Below are 14,906 nucleotides of genomic sequence, written 5' to 3'. Positions count from 1 at the left end.
ATTTCTGAATTTTCCGGAGAATCCTGTTCCAACCAGCCTCGTAGACGTCCCAGAGCGAAGATTTAGCCGCGATCAGACTTCGATTCCCCCTCTCCGAGGATCGTAATTTCGAAGGACCACGTAACGATGACGATACATATTGTTTTCCCGCGCATATTTAAGACGCCAAAACGACGAGCTCACATGTTGCGTAATGTGTTTGAACATAAACACGCTTAGAACCTTCCGATAGCTTGGTAGCCTGTCTTCACTGAATTTCTTAGATTCAAACCCGATTAAGAAAAAGAACTTTCTCTTCGATTTGTTTTCCATTTAATCTTCACGCGCTTTGATATTTTTTTGAACTCCAGTACAAAATACGTACAAAATAGAAGAAATCAATGAACAAAGAAGAAAAGATGCCAAGCATGTAAAAGTTAATTGTTTTGGTACACCTGTTTTCGTCGTTGCGCCCTCATGTGAGGCGTCTATGATAGAAGACGTGGTGCAACGTCGCCGTTTGGTGATAATCAGTAGATAAATCGTCCGTCGACTGCAACGCCTATTATTGAGCGACTGCAACGTCAATCCAGAAGCGTCTAACGGACAATTTCTCTACTGACGACCGCCAAACAACACTGCTGCAACACATCATTCCTCACAGACGTGTCGCACGAGGGAGCAACGACGAAAACAGGTGTACCAAAACAAGTAATTTTTACATACTTGCCGTTTTTTCCTTTTCATGCATTGATCTCTTGGGCTGTATATGATTTCTTTCAATGAATGACTAATTTTCGAGACAACTGAATTATTCGAAAAAAAAAATCGTCGTAAATCAAGAGACGCGGTAGAGGTTCGTTGAATTTTCTCCATATTCGTTATAAGAGTTTTTTTTCATACAAAATTTGGTTTGATCAATAATTACTCGAAAATGGTCGGTTTTAAAGAGTTCGATCAAGAGACTTTTTTTGTAGAGCAATCAATTAATTTTCAAAATACTATGAGGAAAAATCCGTGAAATGGAATCAGGCTAAAGAGTACTTGAAACAATGAAAATGAACGAATTTTCAATGTTAATCAAATGTGAAAAATTCAAGGTCGATGAGGGACCTCTAAATATTTTCTGACAACAGTCTCTTTGCGCAAGGCTTTGTTTTTGAGTATAATCTATAAAGACTTTAGTAGTGACAATCGAAAAAAAACGTTGCCCTAAAACGACACACCCTACTGCACACATTGTATTCCGACACAGAAGGTACATTTTCTCCTGAAGTGTCTCATGGACCATTCCATCGGGTATGAGTATCAACGGACGTTGATATGCAACTGCTTATGTGTTAAACGAAGTCTCGAACTTTCCCATGTGATACGTGGAGTCTGACACGGTCGGGAATATCGCTATCTTCGCCGACGATTCACGGAACAGTGACACACACAAACACGCGTGCACGAGAATATAATGTAAATGTATAACGTAACGTTATATAGCAACAATGCAATATGCTCCCTAGGATATTAGAAGCCGACTTGTCCATATGCAACGCTCTTAATCGGAACGTGTCACGCTCCACATAATTCGTCCGCCCGCTACACATGCACACAGACGCACAAATACACAAAGACACGTACGGTTCGCGTTCTCTTTTCAAAGCATCTATTATTAGTCTAATCAGCATTATCTCCTGGTCTATTTTTCGCTATTTGCGAGTTAAGAGTCAGGCCGAATCTCGTCGACTTTGCACAGATGCAACTTTCGGCCTTTCTCTCGTTTATACTCGTGTGCACGAATGCGTAATTGTACCAATTGTTTGGCACTTTAACGAAACGCGATAGAGACTTTTGCGAACGTGCTCTATTATATTCTTGACTCGCAATAACGATGCAACAATAAAAATGTGTTACTTCGATCCGTTTATGCACGTGAGAACTTGTCATTTACCTGATAATCATAGAGTATTACACGATTTAATCGATCCGCAATATCGCATATAAATTATTACTTATCGGTATGCTTGCGACAAATACAGTAAGTCTTATTACTCCCCTATGGCAATTAGCAATGCATCTGTAAACGGACATTTATCAATCTTTCGACTTCCATAACGACGAGGATATTAATGCTCTCAAATGAGACATGATTGTCAATTAACACAGAGAAAGTGCGAGTCTTTGATTCGGGTAATATGGAGACGTACGAGACGAATAAGGGTGTTGCTTATTAGCTGCTATAATAATCATTGAAGGTGATAATCATTGTTCCGCTGTTAAAACTGATGAAATTCAGTTAAAATTAGAATCAGCGATTGCACGAGCAATTTTTCATGTTTCGTGCCTTCTCTATCGTTTGATTTTCTTATCTTTCAATATATTTATCAATGAACCAGCATTCAATTTCTTTCAAGCTCATAATATAGTTCGAAGTGTTATTCAGCTCGTTTTGCAAACATATTTTGAATCCATCAATGTCATTTCTGACGTGAAGAAAAATAGCACGCTCTCTTACGAAAAATCACGTGCACCATCTCAATAAGCAAAACTCTTTTCAACTGGTTTGGAGTTATTGAGTTTGAAAGATGAATTTTACTAATGCAAAAGCCGACTTGGACTTCACAGCAGCATCGATCGAACCTACGTTTGGAATATTCGACGACTGGTGTCCACCACTCGAATGCACTTGAATCAACTCTACTACGGAGAAAAACACTCGTGGGACTGAGACTCTTGCCCCGACAATTTCTCGACTGCTCGAACGACGTACTTATCCATTATATGTATATGCAAATATGCATGTATACTACTTGTGCATACGTACACTTAAATCGCAATTTATTCTTGAAATACAAATTTGTGTGTACGAGAATATAAATCGTATGATAAAATTGTATTTCTGAACTGTATTTCTGAACTGTAGTGTCATACAAACAAATCTCGAAATCTCTTGCGTAACATCAATTTATATATACGACTCTTCTCGTTCAATATACTCCTGCTTTTCGAGAGAAAAACAAATAAATTAGTGAACAAAAGGAATCTATGAGGAAACAAAATGAAAGGACAATGTGAGCATTGGGCGGATAATTGATCGGGAGAGAAAAAGAAAAAAAATGGAGAGAACAGAAAATGCAGTACGAAGCAGGGAAGGGTCATGAAAACCCCACAGAAGAGATTCAACCCGGAGATATGGCGCGCACAAAACAAAAATAAATAAAATGTTGATTAAGCCTTGGTTTAGTCAAGAAAGAGCGTTGAATTATGCAGCAGCGAGGTTTAAAATAGTCTTGCATTGGCAATCTGCATAATTATTGAAAATTAGCATGGATTTTTAGATCGGCGTAGAGCATAATATCGAAACATTATTGCTTAATTATTCCAATTAAAAACTGTACTGCTCGGAGTCTCCATAAAATGTTGATCCATGACAATGATAGGGATTCGAACGAATGGAATTAATGAGAAAAAGCCTCTTTTGGATAAATTCGATTTCTGAAAATGCGATTTGTAATCAGAGGGAAACAATATAATAGCGTAACTATATCGTTATTTATCTTAGAGCGATGTAATCTTGAGAATGAGAATGTTGTGACGAGCGTCAACGTGAGAGGTGGAGAATAAAATAATCACACGACGAGGGAGAAGAATGTCACAGTTATTGGAGATAATAAAAGAAATAAAAACAAAGTGTTGAAGGAACGTGAGTAAACTACCCACGCTTTAGTTTCTTGAGACAGGCAGATTAGTATATGGAATATTAAAAAGAGCAAAGGGACACTGTGTTAGCGTAATATTAATCTCCAATATCTATCAAAGTCGTGAGCAAGTGATACTACAGACTGAATTTATCTCTCGCGAGGTGTAAAGCCTGTCGCAACGTCCCAAGCTACGGTGATTATCCGTTTCACGAGGCCCGAAGCACCGAGATACTCTGTTTATATATACGTGTGTAGATATACAATGTATGGGCTGCCGATGTGAATATGCGTGTGCGAATTATCCATAAATTTATTACTATATATACGATTCGATATAACAGAAGTAGGAGAGAGAGAGAGAAGGAGTGTTGTTGGTTAAAGTAGAGACAAAAAATAATAGTCAAATAAGAGAACGAAAAGTTGAGAGGAGAGAGAGAGAGAGAGAGAGAGAGAGAGAGAGAGAACGGTAAAACAGGTGGGGTAGAAGTTGTAACGAGCGTGTAATATGTGGAACAGGTTGCGCACACGTGGTGTAAATGTGTGAACATATATCATCATTGAATTTGCACACTAAAAACCGGTGCCCCTGTGCAACAGAGCTGCAAGAGAATGAGATGGATATGAAAGAACGAGGATCCTCAGAGATCGAGGAAAAGAGGAGCAGCGATAGAGCAGCCGCATTCAAAGACAAACTCACATGCTGCAATACTATTACTCTCTGCGGATACTCTATGACTTGGCCTGATGAGCTCTTCGCAAAGTTGTACCACATGTCTCGTAACACGCTCGATTAGGATATCTACAAGTACCTAGTCTCACTAGTAACCGCATCCTATGTCCCATCCTCCGAACGGGAAAATTCTCGGTGCTCTTGGTTTATGGCACGCTCACAAACTCTTTATCTACGCGTTGATTATAGACATTACATCGATTATTTTTCCGACGAGTACCAGTTGTGATAAATAAATAACCGAAATACGAGCAAACGAGGTGTTTACGATTTTTAGCAAATTATTTCTCTTTGATTATCAATTAGGGATACCGCGGCCGATTAAATTATACGCGGAAGATATCGACTCCTGGTTTGTCTAGGAAGAACTTTTTTTTTACTTTTTTCACATTTTTTATGCTCGATAAAATTAGCATTATAATTAATAATAACGGAGCAAACGTCATTGGGGAAAGTCGTTAAAATATCTCCCGAGTCTCACTAACTGCTATTTTCTTAATGTTCTTGCAGGGAGTCGTGAGACCTGTGATATCGAGGGAGAAGACTTCACCGTCGACAAAATACCTGATACGAGGTGTTTTACCTGCATCTGCAAGGTAATTACTCAATACGTCAACAGACATATATACATAAGTATAAACTCACATTAGGCTTCACAAGCTGTCAATTAATTTTATTACTTGTCGAATTTATACTGGAACTGTCAGCTTATACAACTACTTGTAAGAGAGACAGCGAAATGGAACTAATAAATAATGTGCACAGCATTATCACACTATCACGAACCCGAAATAAAAGCTCTCGGGAAGCTTCGAAAACACAAAAATTGCCCGAAATTTAAATCGAATCCTTTTCGACTGACGTCCCTTTGTACGAAAAAAAATTCTCTGCGAATAAAAACTGAAGAACTAAAAAAACGCAAATCGGAAAAAATAAATAATGATCGAATCGAAAATTAATAAATATTTGTAATATAACGCGATAAACTGTCGTGATATTGGAAAAATAAGTCCGTATTTTCATAGTAAACATACGCTGCTGAATACTGAACATTATGGCAACTTCTTTGTCGTGGCTAGTTAAATAAGATCCGGTTCGGTCGCGTTCGGCTCACGTACATAATCGAACGACGAAAAATAATGGACAAAAAATGAAAGAGAAAATACATAAAAGAAGTTCGATTTTTTGAAATCCATAAGATAGCAAAACCAACGAATACTCCGTAAAAATTTTTCTTACATTGCATAAATGATGATTTCTTTTCGTTTACTACAAAAGAATGAGGAAAAGTGTAAAAAAGAATATTGATATATGACAAAGAAGTTCTGCAAAATTTTTGCAAAAGAATACAAAAAGCTATAGTACACACGCCAAGTGGTTATGGAATTTAACGCGAGATTCTACCCTTGTCCGACAAGACACTCGTGTTCCCACTTAACGCTGATGCCTTGTCGGATTCTTTTTTAGTGACGACGATTATAATAATTAAGCTATAATCTGTGATAAATTGTTTTCATATACCTCCTATTTCTGAAGTATGACTTATATGAATTCTCATTGACAACCGATTTATTGTGAATTGGATGTTTTACCAAAATATATTAAAAAATTTTTTGGTAAAACCAATAGTTTTGGTGTGATAGATGAAAAACGATAAATCTTTATACAAATACACCTTTGAACTCTTGAAGGGTTGAATTTAAGAAATTTTCGCAAGATAAATTTTTTGTGGAGCGACAAATTTCCTATACAGGGATATCGTATTAGATGAAAAATTACATTACTCGTCGAGTATTTTATTTAGAGCTGCATGTCCTTTGAAAAATGATCTTTTTGAAAACGTAACTTCCAAAGTAACTTCTCAACCACTTGGTTCAACAAAAAAAAATATGACTTTTTTTAAACATCCGAATGTACGGCGAAACGAAGTACTACATTTTCTTGTTGGTCTATCATCGCTCCAAGTCAATTATCGAAGTGAGCAATGCGCGTGAGGTAAAAAGGATAAAACAAATGGTAAGAACGCGGTTTAAATAGGAGGAAGAAAGAAGCAATCGGTACGGTCCTCACGTTCGTCTTCATCTTGTGCCGATCTTGCGAATCGTCGTCTTCGTTGTGGTTGCGCGGTTGTACGTGATGCACGCGAAGAACTTGCGAGCATTTCGTCGAGACGCGCGGCAATCTTTGCTGCAATTCATCTCTTTCTCTCTCTCTCTCTCTCTCTCTCTGCATTGCACTTTTCTCGCTACACCGCTGTGCACTCGCCTACTTATCTCGAAAACGACGAACGAGATCCGCGGGGAAAGAGATAGAGAGAGCTAGGAGGAAAAAGAGAACGCAGCTTGCTGGTTCATTGACTCGTCACGTTCCATCGTATCGGGGACTATGACGCTTCTTGTTTTCGTCCTGCGCTATATACGTATACATAGGCATGCATATAAGTATACACACAAGTGTGCAAGATCCACCACGCTGACGCCGGCTGTGACATAATTATTTGTTATTATTAAACGAAGAAGGATGAAGAATGAAGAAAAAAGAAAGACCGAGAGAGTAAAGATCAAGCGGTCGCCGATCGAACCCGATCTATCATCAACCGATCATCACGCTCTCTATTCTCTCTTTATTATAAAGCCGAGACTCTTAGGCTAAAAGAATAAAAACAGATCATCCTGTCTATTTCATTTATAAAATTCACTCCGTCGGATCATCGCAATAACAACGTCTGGCAAATAAATATACGTAAATCAAATCAATTTACACGTTTAATTGTGTTGTCTGCGTCATCTATTCTTTCTATTTCCATCCTGAATACTCTCTACATGGGGATTACTTAAGCTCAAAGCTACCCGAACCCGAGTCATTACCTTGGCTTTTACTACAGAATGTTTGTTTCGGGATCAACGACTCTTCGTACTACTTATTCATTGAAAAAGAGGCTTATCCCCAAGGAATTTCTCGGCCCATTCTCATCCAGGTTTTCGTACCGTGGATACCAATCGGATTTACAGTCCTCAGAATTTGCTCGAGCTATAACCGATTATAAATCTTCTCTTTAATTCATCCACAGTCACGATTACGATACATATTTATATGTACAGAAGGATTCAAACTTACTTACAGTTGCAGACTAACAACTGAATCCATAAATAAAAATATTTTTTTAATACAGTGAAAATCCATCACTCTCGAGGAGATTCGATGATGATACTACTAAGCCCCAAAATGTTCAAATTAACTTTCAAACAGGTTGAAATACTTTTCAACTGCAATCTGACCTCGTTTCACAAGAAAATTTGATTATTCATTCAATCAAAATACCGTCGATTAATTTGATACCTATACTCCAGCCGATTTAAAATGATACATATTTTTTCTTATAAGATGTTCTTATATCAGGATTTTTGAATCATCCTGTACAGAAACACGTATCATATTTACTTTGAATGGTGTATTAAGTATCTTGTTCGTGAGGACATTATAAATATCTTAATTATTCTAGAGCAATATGTAATTATTAGAGTCACGACGCGACATTATCCGGTCTCGTTTTTATGCGCATACATCATCTAAAAAGTTTCCCGTCTTTCTCGTTCACTCTTTTACTTCTCATGGTACTGACGTTTGTGTCACAGTTTCAAAGATATAAATACGCACGTATATAGAAAATATTTATATTTGATCATTGTAACTCGCGTTGCGGTCTGGTGCTTCCCGCCTGTCGCCTCTTGAGGCGAGAAAACACCCGCGATAAGTGACAGTATAACGTTCTTAATCATCGAACGCTTTATGGTCAATATAGGAATAAATTGTATTTGTGATATCGCGATATCTGTCATCATCTCTAAACGCCGCAACCAAAAATTTCGGATCGTATCAACTGACAAACCAGTTCGATTTTCATTTCTTTATATTTCAATGCTGTTCAGATGCAATCTTAAATCTTTTTTAGAAAACACTCCAAAAATATAATCTAAGAAAGTTATAGACATAAATTGTTGGTTGAATTATGAAAGAATCGCGGTTAAAGTTGTGAGCGTATGAGTGTAGCAGTTGAGCTACTATTTAAGATGTATTAATTTGTAATTTTTTCGAAAACGAATCATTAATTAATGAGAACGGTTGAGACAAAAAAGACTGAATTAAAATTTGAAGCTGCCTGGAATTGTCTCTAGAATCAACGATCGATAAGAGAGCCCCGTAAATTGGACGATGGCGAAAATATTCGTCAAGAATATTGATCAAGGAAGAGCAAACGAAGCACAAGATGTCAGTAAAAATTCATCGAGTATCGCAAATGAAAAATTAAAAATCGGTTCGTATATTGATTCAGCGAAATCGAGTGTTACATCTCCGTTATGAAAATTGTAACGATGGGTGATATTTTGGTTCAACGTTTTGATAAAATAAAAAAGTTAGCTCTCTATATTTAGCGGTGCCACTGATATTCAGCAGTGTATACTGAAGGCAGAAATTTTTTTTAATATATCACAAGAAAACAGAATCGCAGTACTTATTTTTCGAAAACATTCCTGCAAAACAAGAAAACTACAAAATGTTCTCCGAAATCAATAATTTTTCTGTGTACGAGTACATGGAATTGCAACTTGGATCGAAACTTCCGTGTTGTGGCATACTTATCGACACATGCATACGAGGACCTCCATATTTCATATTGTTATTATTTAACACAGCGCGTGTTAGAACTATCGCGTATGTAAAAATAAAATTAAAAAAAGTAACGAACCGAGAATTCTCGAAACGATGAGTCACATTATACCGCAGGCTCCTCATCTCTTCGTTCACCGTTCGCGGTTTGGATCGATTCACAGTGTTGCTATAAATATCTATCCCTCGATATGGAAGTCAATATTTGCTACATCGATAGAGATTTTTCATACCCCTTTATGGAAATTTTCAAATGAACCATTTGCATCGAATTATCTTGTCATTTGATTTTTCATTCTCTTATTTTATATCTTCCAGAATGGTTTCGTGGAGTGTCGAAAACAGCAGTGCCCCAGTATCGAGGGATGTTATACTTTAATGGAACCACGGAAGGACGAATGTTGTCGTCGATGCAAAGGTATTTTATAACAGTTCAAGATAACATTGCACTCAGAAATAAAAAATAGTTGTTTCGCTTCGTTCATTTGATTTTTGGTCCCTTCGGTATTATACAATTCGACTCTATGTTTGACTTGCCTTCAGTCTGGAAAGAATTGAGTCTTCGTTAAAAATACGTGAGAACTTTTCTGCTGTCATTATGATTTGCAGCAAAACTTTATCTCTGGTCCTCAAAGATTTTTCTGCTCCGATGACCACGTTATGCAAATATCCCTTATCAGAATTATAAGCCCACCCAACGTGCCCTATATGAATTTACACAAATCATACCGTCCCCGTTCATCGATCCAATTACGCACGGCCTTAATCAGCGAAACTGACGCGGCCTGCTGAAAGATTCGCGTGTGAAAATCGCTGATCATTGTTCCTTTAACGGGCACAAAGCCCGCCACTGTTCATCCAAGTCCGAGTCGATAAAACCGTCATCAGACTCAAAGACGTAAATGAATACAAAAAAAAAAGAGAGCGAGAAGATCTCAATCATGAATACGTTGAGGGAGAAACGATTGTTTACTTCATTCTGACAGATGTTCGAGTCTTCGCCACTGCTATTTCTCTTATCGTCGCTATTAATTATGTTAATTGTGACATAAGATCACATGTACTACGTTGAAGGCACATTATCACCCTCGCGAGCTCGTATCCTAGTAGATAAATACGTGCATGTATGGGGTTTTTCACCGGAGAGTAACTTCAAAGATCATTCAAAATAATGCTCTGAAGCCGAGAACATTGGCAAATGTTGAAAAAATGATTAAAAACTGCGTAAAACAGAGTTATTTCTGTGATAAAATTTGAAAGACTTTGTGAAAGCTTGCCAAAAGAAAATGATCGTTGTTTCATTGCTAAATATTGCAAGATCGAGATTGGAGCTCGAGTTTTCTCCAGAAAAGATTGACGTCGAAGGGTTCGGTGAAGTTTGTCCTTTCCTTTGAAACCGAACACATTGCGCACATGTTTTCTCGTTGGGAATTTTCTTACGGAACGACGGGCTCGTCGCCAATAATTTAAACGTTTACTCCGCACGACCTCTGTCTCTTTCATCGCCTTGAGCGAGTACTCTCGCTGTAAATTGCCTCGGTTAGGACACACACAGTACGTGGTGTCACGATAATGCAATTCACCGACACGATAATTAACGCATAAGCATGATTAATGAAATTGGAAGCAATAACTCGCGAGGGTTCGCACTCTCTTGGCGCAGTAAAATTAATGTCCCGCGAATAAATTCCTCGGCTCGGTGTCTTCAATAAGATATTATCGTTCAAATACTCATCACTGCAATATTGTGGCCCGCAGGCTTCAACTCGATATTATTGTGATTGAAACGAATCCTTTTTTTCATTTCACAAATACGAATTCAATAACATTTCATCAGTTGATTATTTCAGTAGAAAAGCAAACCGCATGAGGTCGAATATGTTTTTCATTCAATAATTTTTCTTCAAAGCACACACTCATTGCTTCTCTCTCAGTAAATAATCTGAAATATTGTATAGTTTAATTTTAAAAATGTGAAGAAAAATGAGAACTTTTTCGTTCGTTACATGCTTCATTTCCGATTCTTTTTTAGGCTGCGTAAGAAATGGTGTTCATCACGAGTCCGACACCGAGTGGACAGAGCCAAACGAACCCTGCAAAATTCTCACGTGTAAGGCCGGTGTGATAACCGAGTCAAAACTTCGATGTTACACGCCCTGCGCTAATCCAATTCCAGCGCCACCAGGACAGTGTTGTCCAATATGTGCCGGATGCTACGTTAATGGACAGAAAGTCACTGCCGAAAGAACTGTGACGACGACCGAAGATCCTTGTGTCACGTGTCGATGCAACATGGGAAGACTGACTTGTGCGAAAAAAGCATGCCCGGTTCTTCACTGTCCGGCTTCCAGTCTCGTTCATGAACCTGGCGAATGTTGCCCCATTTGTAAAGGTAATTCTACTTGTAACATTAAACGAATTCAACAGCGATAAAACGAGAAGGAAAATTTTCATTCCATGCCACTTAAAGACACGATTTCGCGTGGAAATCAAATAATTTCTGTAGCGACGAACATCATTTTGCAACACGACAAAAAATTCTCGCGTTTGATAGAATCGCTTCTTATCTCATAAATTGTTTACTGAGCTTCTCGATTTCCTAAATCAGGTAGCAGAAGATTTCTGTCACCGCCAAGGGGCGCCTGCATGCTGGGTTCATTCGTTTACGATTCGGGAAAACAATTCTACGAAGACGAATGTACACGGTGTACCTGCCTTAATTCAGTCGTCTCGTGTGCAAGAGAAACTTGTCCGGTTTTGGAATGCACCAGTGAACATCAAACGACGCCTCCGGGACGCTGTTGTCCGCAGTGTCCTCTTGTCGAGGAAAGCAGAGCTTCTTGCACCTACGGAGGACGAACTTACGGGGCAAGTATTTATGCTTTTTCAACTCCGAAGACAGCGACCGAGAATCGGTTCGATAGATGGAATTCGGTGCTTTCCTGACAATAGAGAATTTTTATTTTGTTTCCATGACTTTCGATCTCCGGAGCGTATAGATTCTCTTTCTAAAATCTTGTATCAAACGTCTATACGACTTTTTCGGATCAGAGAAAATTTTTAAAAAACTCGAGAAGTTTTTTTTTTCAATAGGACCCTTTTCAGTTGGCGTGCTCCTTGAAACTTGACACAAATTTTTTCATTTTCGCATCAATATCTCCACTATATTATTTCGATGTCGTCATTTTCTAGAAAAAAACGTTCTCTCTGTTTGATTTCGGTAACAATTTTACAATTGTACAATTGTAAAATGATGAATTGTAATCATTCATCAACAATTTTACAATTGTATTTGAAATCTTTGAAATCGACCCTGAAAACAGACATGACTAAAAACGATATCGTGATTGAATAATGACTCTGAAATATTACAACATCTTTATGGTTTAAACGTCCTAATTTTTCCTAGGCAGAATGGCGAAACTTGGAAGCTTGATCCTTGCAAAGCATGCGCTTGCATGCAGGGCACGGTGCGTTGCGCCATGTCCTTGTGTCCGCCTCTGAATACACCATGTCCACCCAACACCCGATTCGAACACCCTGAGGGTCAGTGTTGTCCTCGCTGCGTCGAGAGTAAGTTTATTTTCATAGTGAATTATTGTCCACTTATGTCAGCCCGTAAATGAGAGATCAAAGGGTCAAAGAATTGAAAATATGCATATGTCGATTTGTGGAAAATTCTTCGCTGCCTTTCGTTGCCCTGTGGAAACAAGCTTTTTGTTTCACTCACTTGGGAGCTTTCTGATTTCATCACAAGCCCAATATTTTTCAATCTTTCTAGCAATACGAGAAACGTTAAATTAAAAATATTACCTTAACAAAAATGGGCGTTTTTTAACACAAAAATGGTAATTTCATTAGGTAACACCGTTTTATAGAGTTTTCAGATCTGTGTAATGATGAGAAGCTTTTTGAAAAATCACTTTTTCCGAAACTATGTTATCTTGACTGTGATTGCATTCAGGCGATGGAGTTTGTACCGTTTTTGGCGATCCCCATTATCGAACCTTCGATGGAAAATTCTACAGTTTCAACGGAGCGTGTAAATATCAACTCGTAGCTGATTGCATTGGTCACACATTCGGTATTCGCGTAACCAACGATGCGAGGTCGACAAAATCATCGGCATGGACCAAAACCATCACTCTCAAGGTAAAAACTGTTGGTTATTGGAAGATTTTTTTTTTAACAACGATAAACAATCATGTCATTTTTATTGGCAAAAGTCGACACGCATCGCTTTGTAGAGAAAGCTTAAAAAATAAATCGATTAATCAAAAAATGCACTTAAACATGAAATTATTTAGAATCAAGAGAAATACAGAAGAAATATTTTAATCTGATTAATTTTAAAAAAAGTAAAAAATATATAAAACTGTAATGACAAATATGTTGAGATAAAAAACAATGAAAAAAGTCAATAGTTTTGCTTACCAATATAAACATTGAATTTTGGACATCCGGTAATTAAATTTGTTCCTTGGTCTTGAACGATAGATCGGTGATATGAGGATCAATCTCGGTCAAAAAATGAGGGTCAAAGTGAACGGTATGAAGATTGACGTGCCATACAGAGAGCCAAACAGAATCGACATCAATCGAACGATGGACAGCATACTTGTGAGCACTCATATCGGGGTTAAAGTGCTATGGGACGGCATAAGTTTCATCGAGGTCTCCGTTCCAACGACTTACCGAGGGAAGCTTTGTGGCCTGTGTGGCAATTTTAATCTGTTACCGAAGGATGATTTTACAACGCGACGTGGACGCGTACTTCAAGATTCACACGCCTTTGGACAGTCTTGGGCAGTGGGTTCGAAAAAATCGTGCACCCGTGCTCGTCCGGGTACAAACGTTGATCGCGAACGAAGATGTCGGGGTCGAAAGGATCACAAGTAAAAGCTTGTTTAATTTTCTTTGAACGTCATCCATTTGTCTGTGCCATTTTTATCAGGAATAACTATAATTCAACCGTCAAAATCTTAATCATTCGACAATCGAATTATTCCACTCTCCAAAGCTTCGGCCATTTTCATCAATTCATTTTTTCATATTCTACTTTTCAGACTGTGCAATCGTCTTAGATCGCAAATATTTGACGCCTGCCACAAAAAGGTGAATCCCACGATGTATTACAAATCGTGCCTTCAAGACATGTGCGAATGTCCCACGGAAAACTGTTACTGCGAATCGTTCGTCGCGTACGTTCACGAGTGTCAGAGGCTCGGAATTCAATTACCACATTGGCGAAAATCGACGCGATGCCGTAGCGTGTGGGACACGATGACAGGACCGACTAATATCCGGCGACGTCTCCGTTAAATTCGCGCTTGAGACTATGAAAACGATATTTTTTTATATTTTCTCCTTTACTCCGCATTCGGCATCGTTCGAATCATGATTTTCTTTTCTTTATTTGTCACATTGAGGGACAAGCAATCTCACAGATGTAAAATTGTAGAATCTCTTTTTTTTAGTATAATTTTTTTTGTCGTTCACGTTCAACCGGAAACACTGCCGAACACGACGGAGTGTGTTGTCCCAAGAATTTACTAGTCATCGTTTCGTGTCTATATGCATTAACGGTGAGTCTCGTTTTAGATAAAAATTATTGATTTGTCAAATCAATTTATCAAACTAATAATGATACAGAGCATTTCGTTACTGGAAGTCGTCAAATATACGATAGATTCTCTGAAACTCTACAAAAATCTGTACTCGTTTTACGTTGAATGGAAAAAAAAAAAAAAAACTAGAATCAATTTGTAATCGTTGCAGAATTTCAATTCCAATTTGGCAATGATAAAGACTTTTTTCGTCTTTTAAAAACTGTTTCA

The 14,906-nt window shown here is 38.0% G+C and overlaps 1 protein-coding gene across 2 annotated transcripts in view; it reads left to right on the top strand.

The window, feature by feature from the left end:
- cv-2 (crossveinless 2) overlaps positions 1-14,906 on the top strand; it is a 35,907-nt gene that overhangs the window by 19,945 nt on the left and 1,056 nt on the right. The window contains exons 3-10 of one of the 2 annotated variants that reach the window (XM_043414172.1): positions 4,912-4,997; positions 9,388-9,487; positions 11,102-11,424; positions 11,723-11,937; positions 12,479-12,642; positions 13,034-13,221; positions 13,567-13,964; positions 14,136-14,654. In XM_043414172.1, coding sequence (XP_043270107.1) covers positions 4,912-4,997; positions 9,388-9,487; positions 11,102-11,424; positions 11,723-11,937; positions 12,479-12,642; positions 13,034-13,221; positions 13,567-13,964; positions 14,136-14,391 — 1,730 coding nt within the window. In that variant the 3' untranslated portion in view covers positions 14,392-14,654. Of the gene's footprint in view, positions 1-4,911; positions 4,998-9,387; positions 9,488-11,101; positions 11,462-11,677; positions 11,938-12,478; positions 12,643-13,033; positions 13,222-13,566; positions 13,965-14,135; positions 14,655-14,906 lie in introns of both variants that reach the window. The other variant, XM_043414171.1, reaches the window with a different exon arrangement.

This window comes from Venturia canescens, chromosome 3 (assembly GCF_019457755.1).
Source record: "Venturia canescens isolate UGA chromosome 3, ASM1945775v1, whole genome shotgun sequence".
In the NCBI taxonomy this organism is placed as follows: Eukaryota; Metazoa; Arthropoda; class Insecta; order Hymenoptera; family Ichneumonidae; genus Venturia; species Venturia canescens.
The sequence above is the reverse complement of the archived record's forward strand: the minus strand, read 5'-3'. Positions and strand labels throughout refer to the sequence as shown.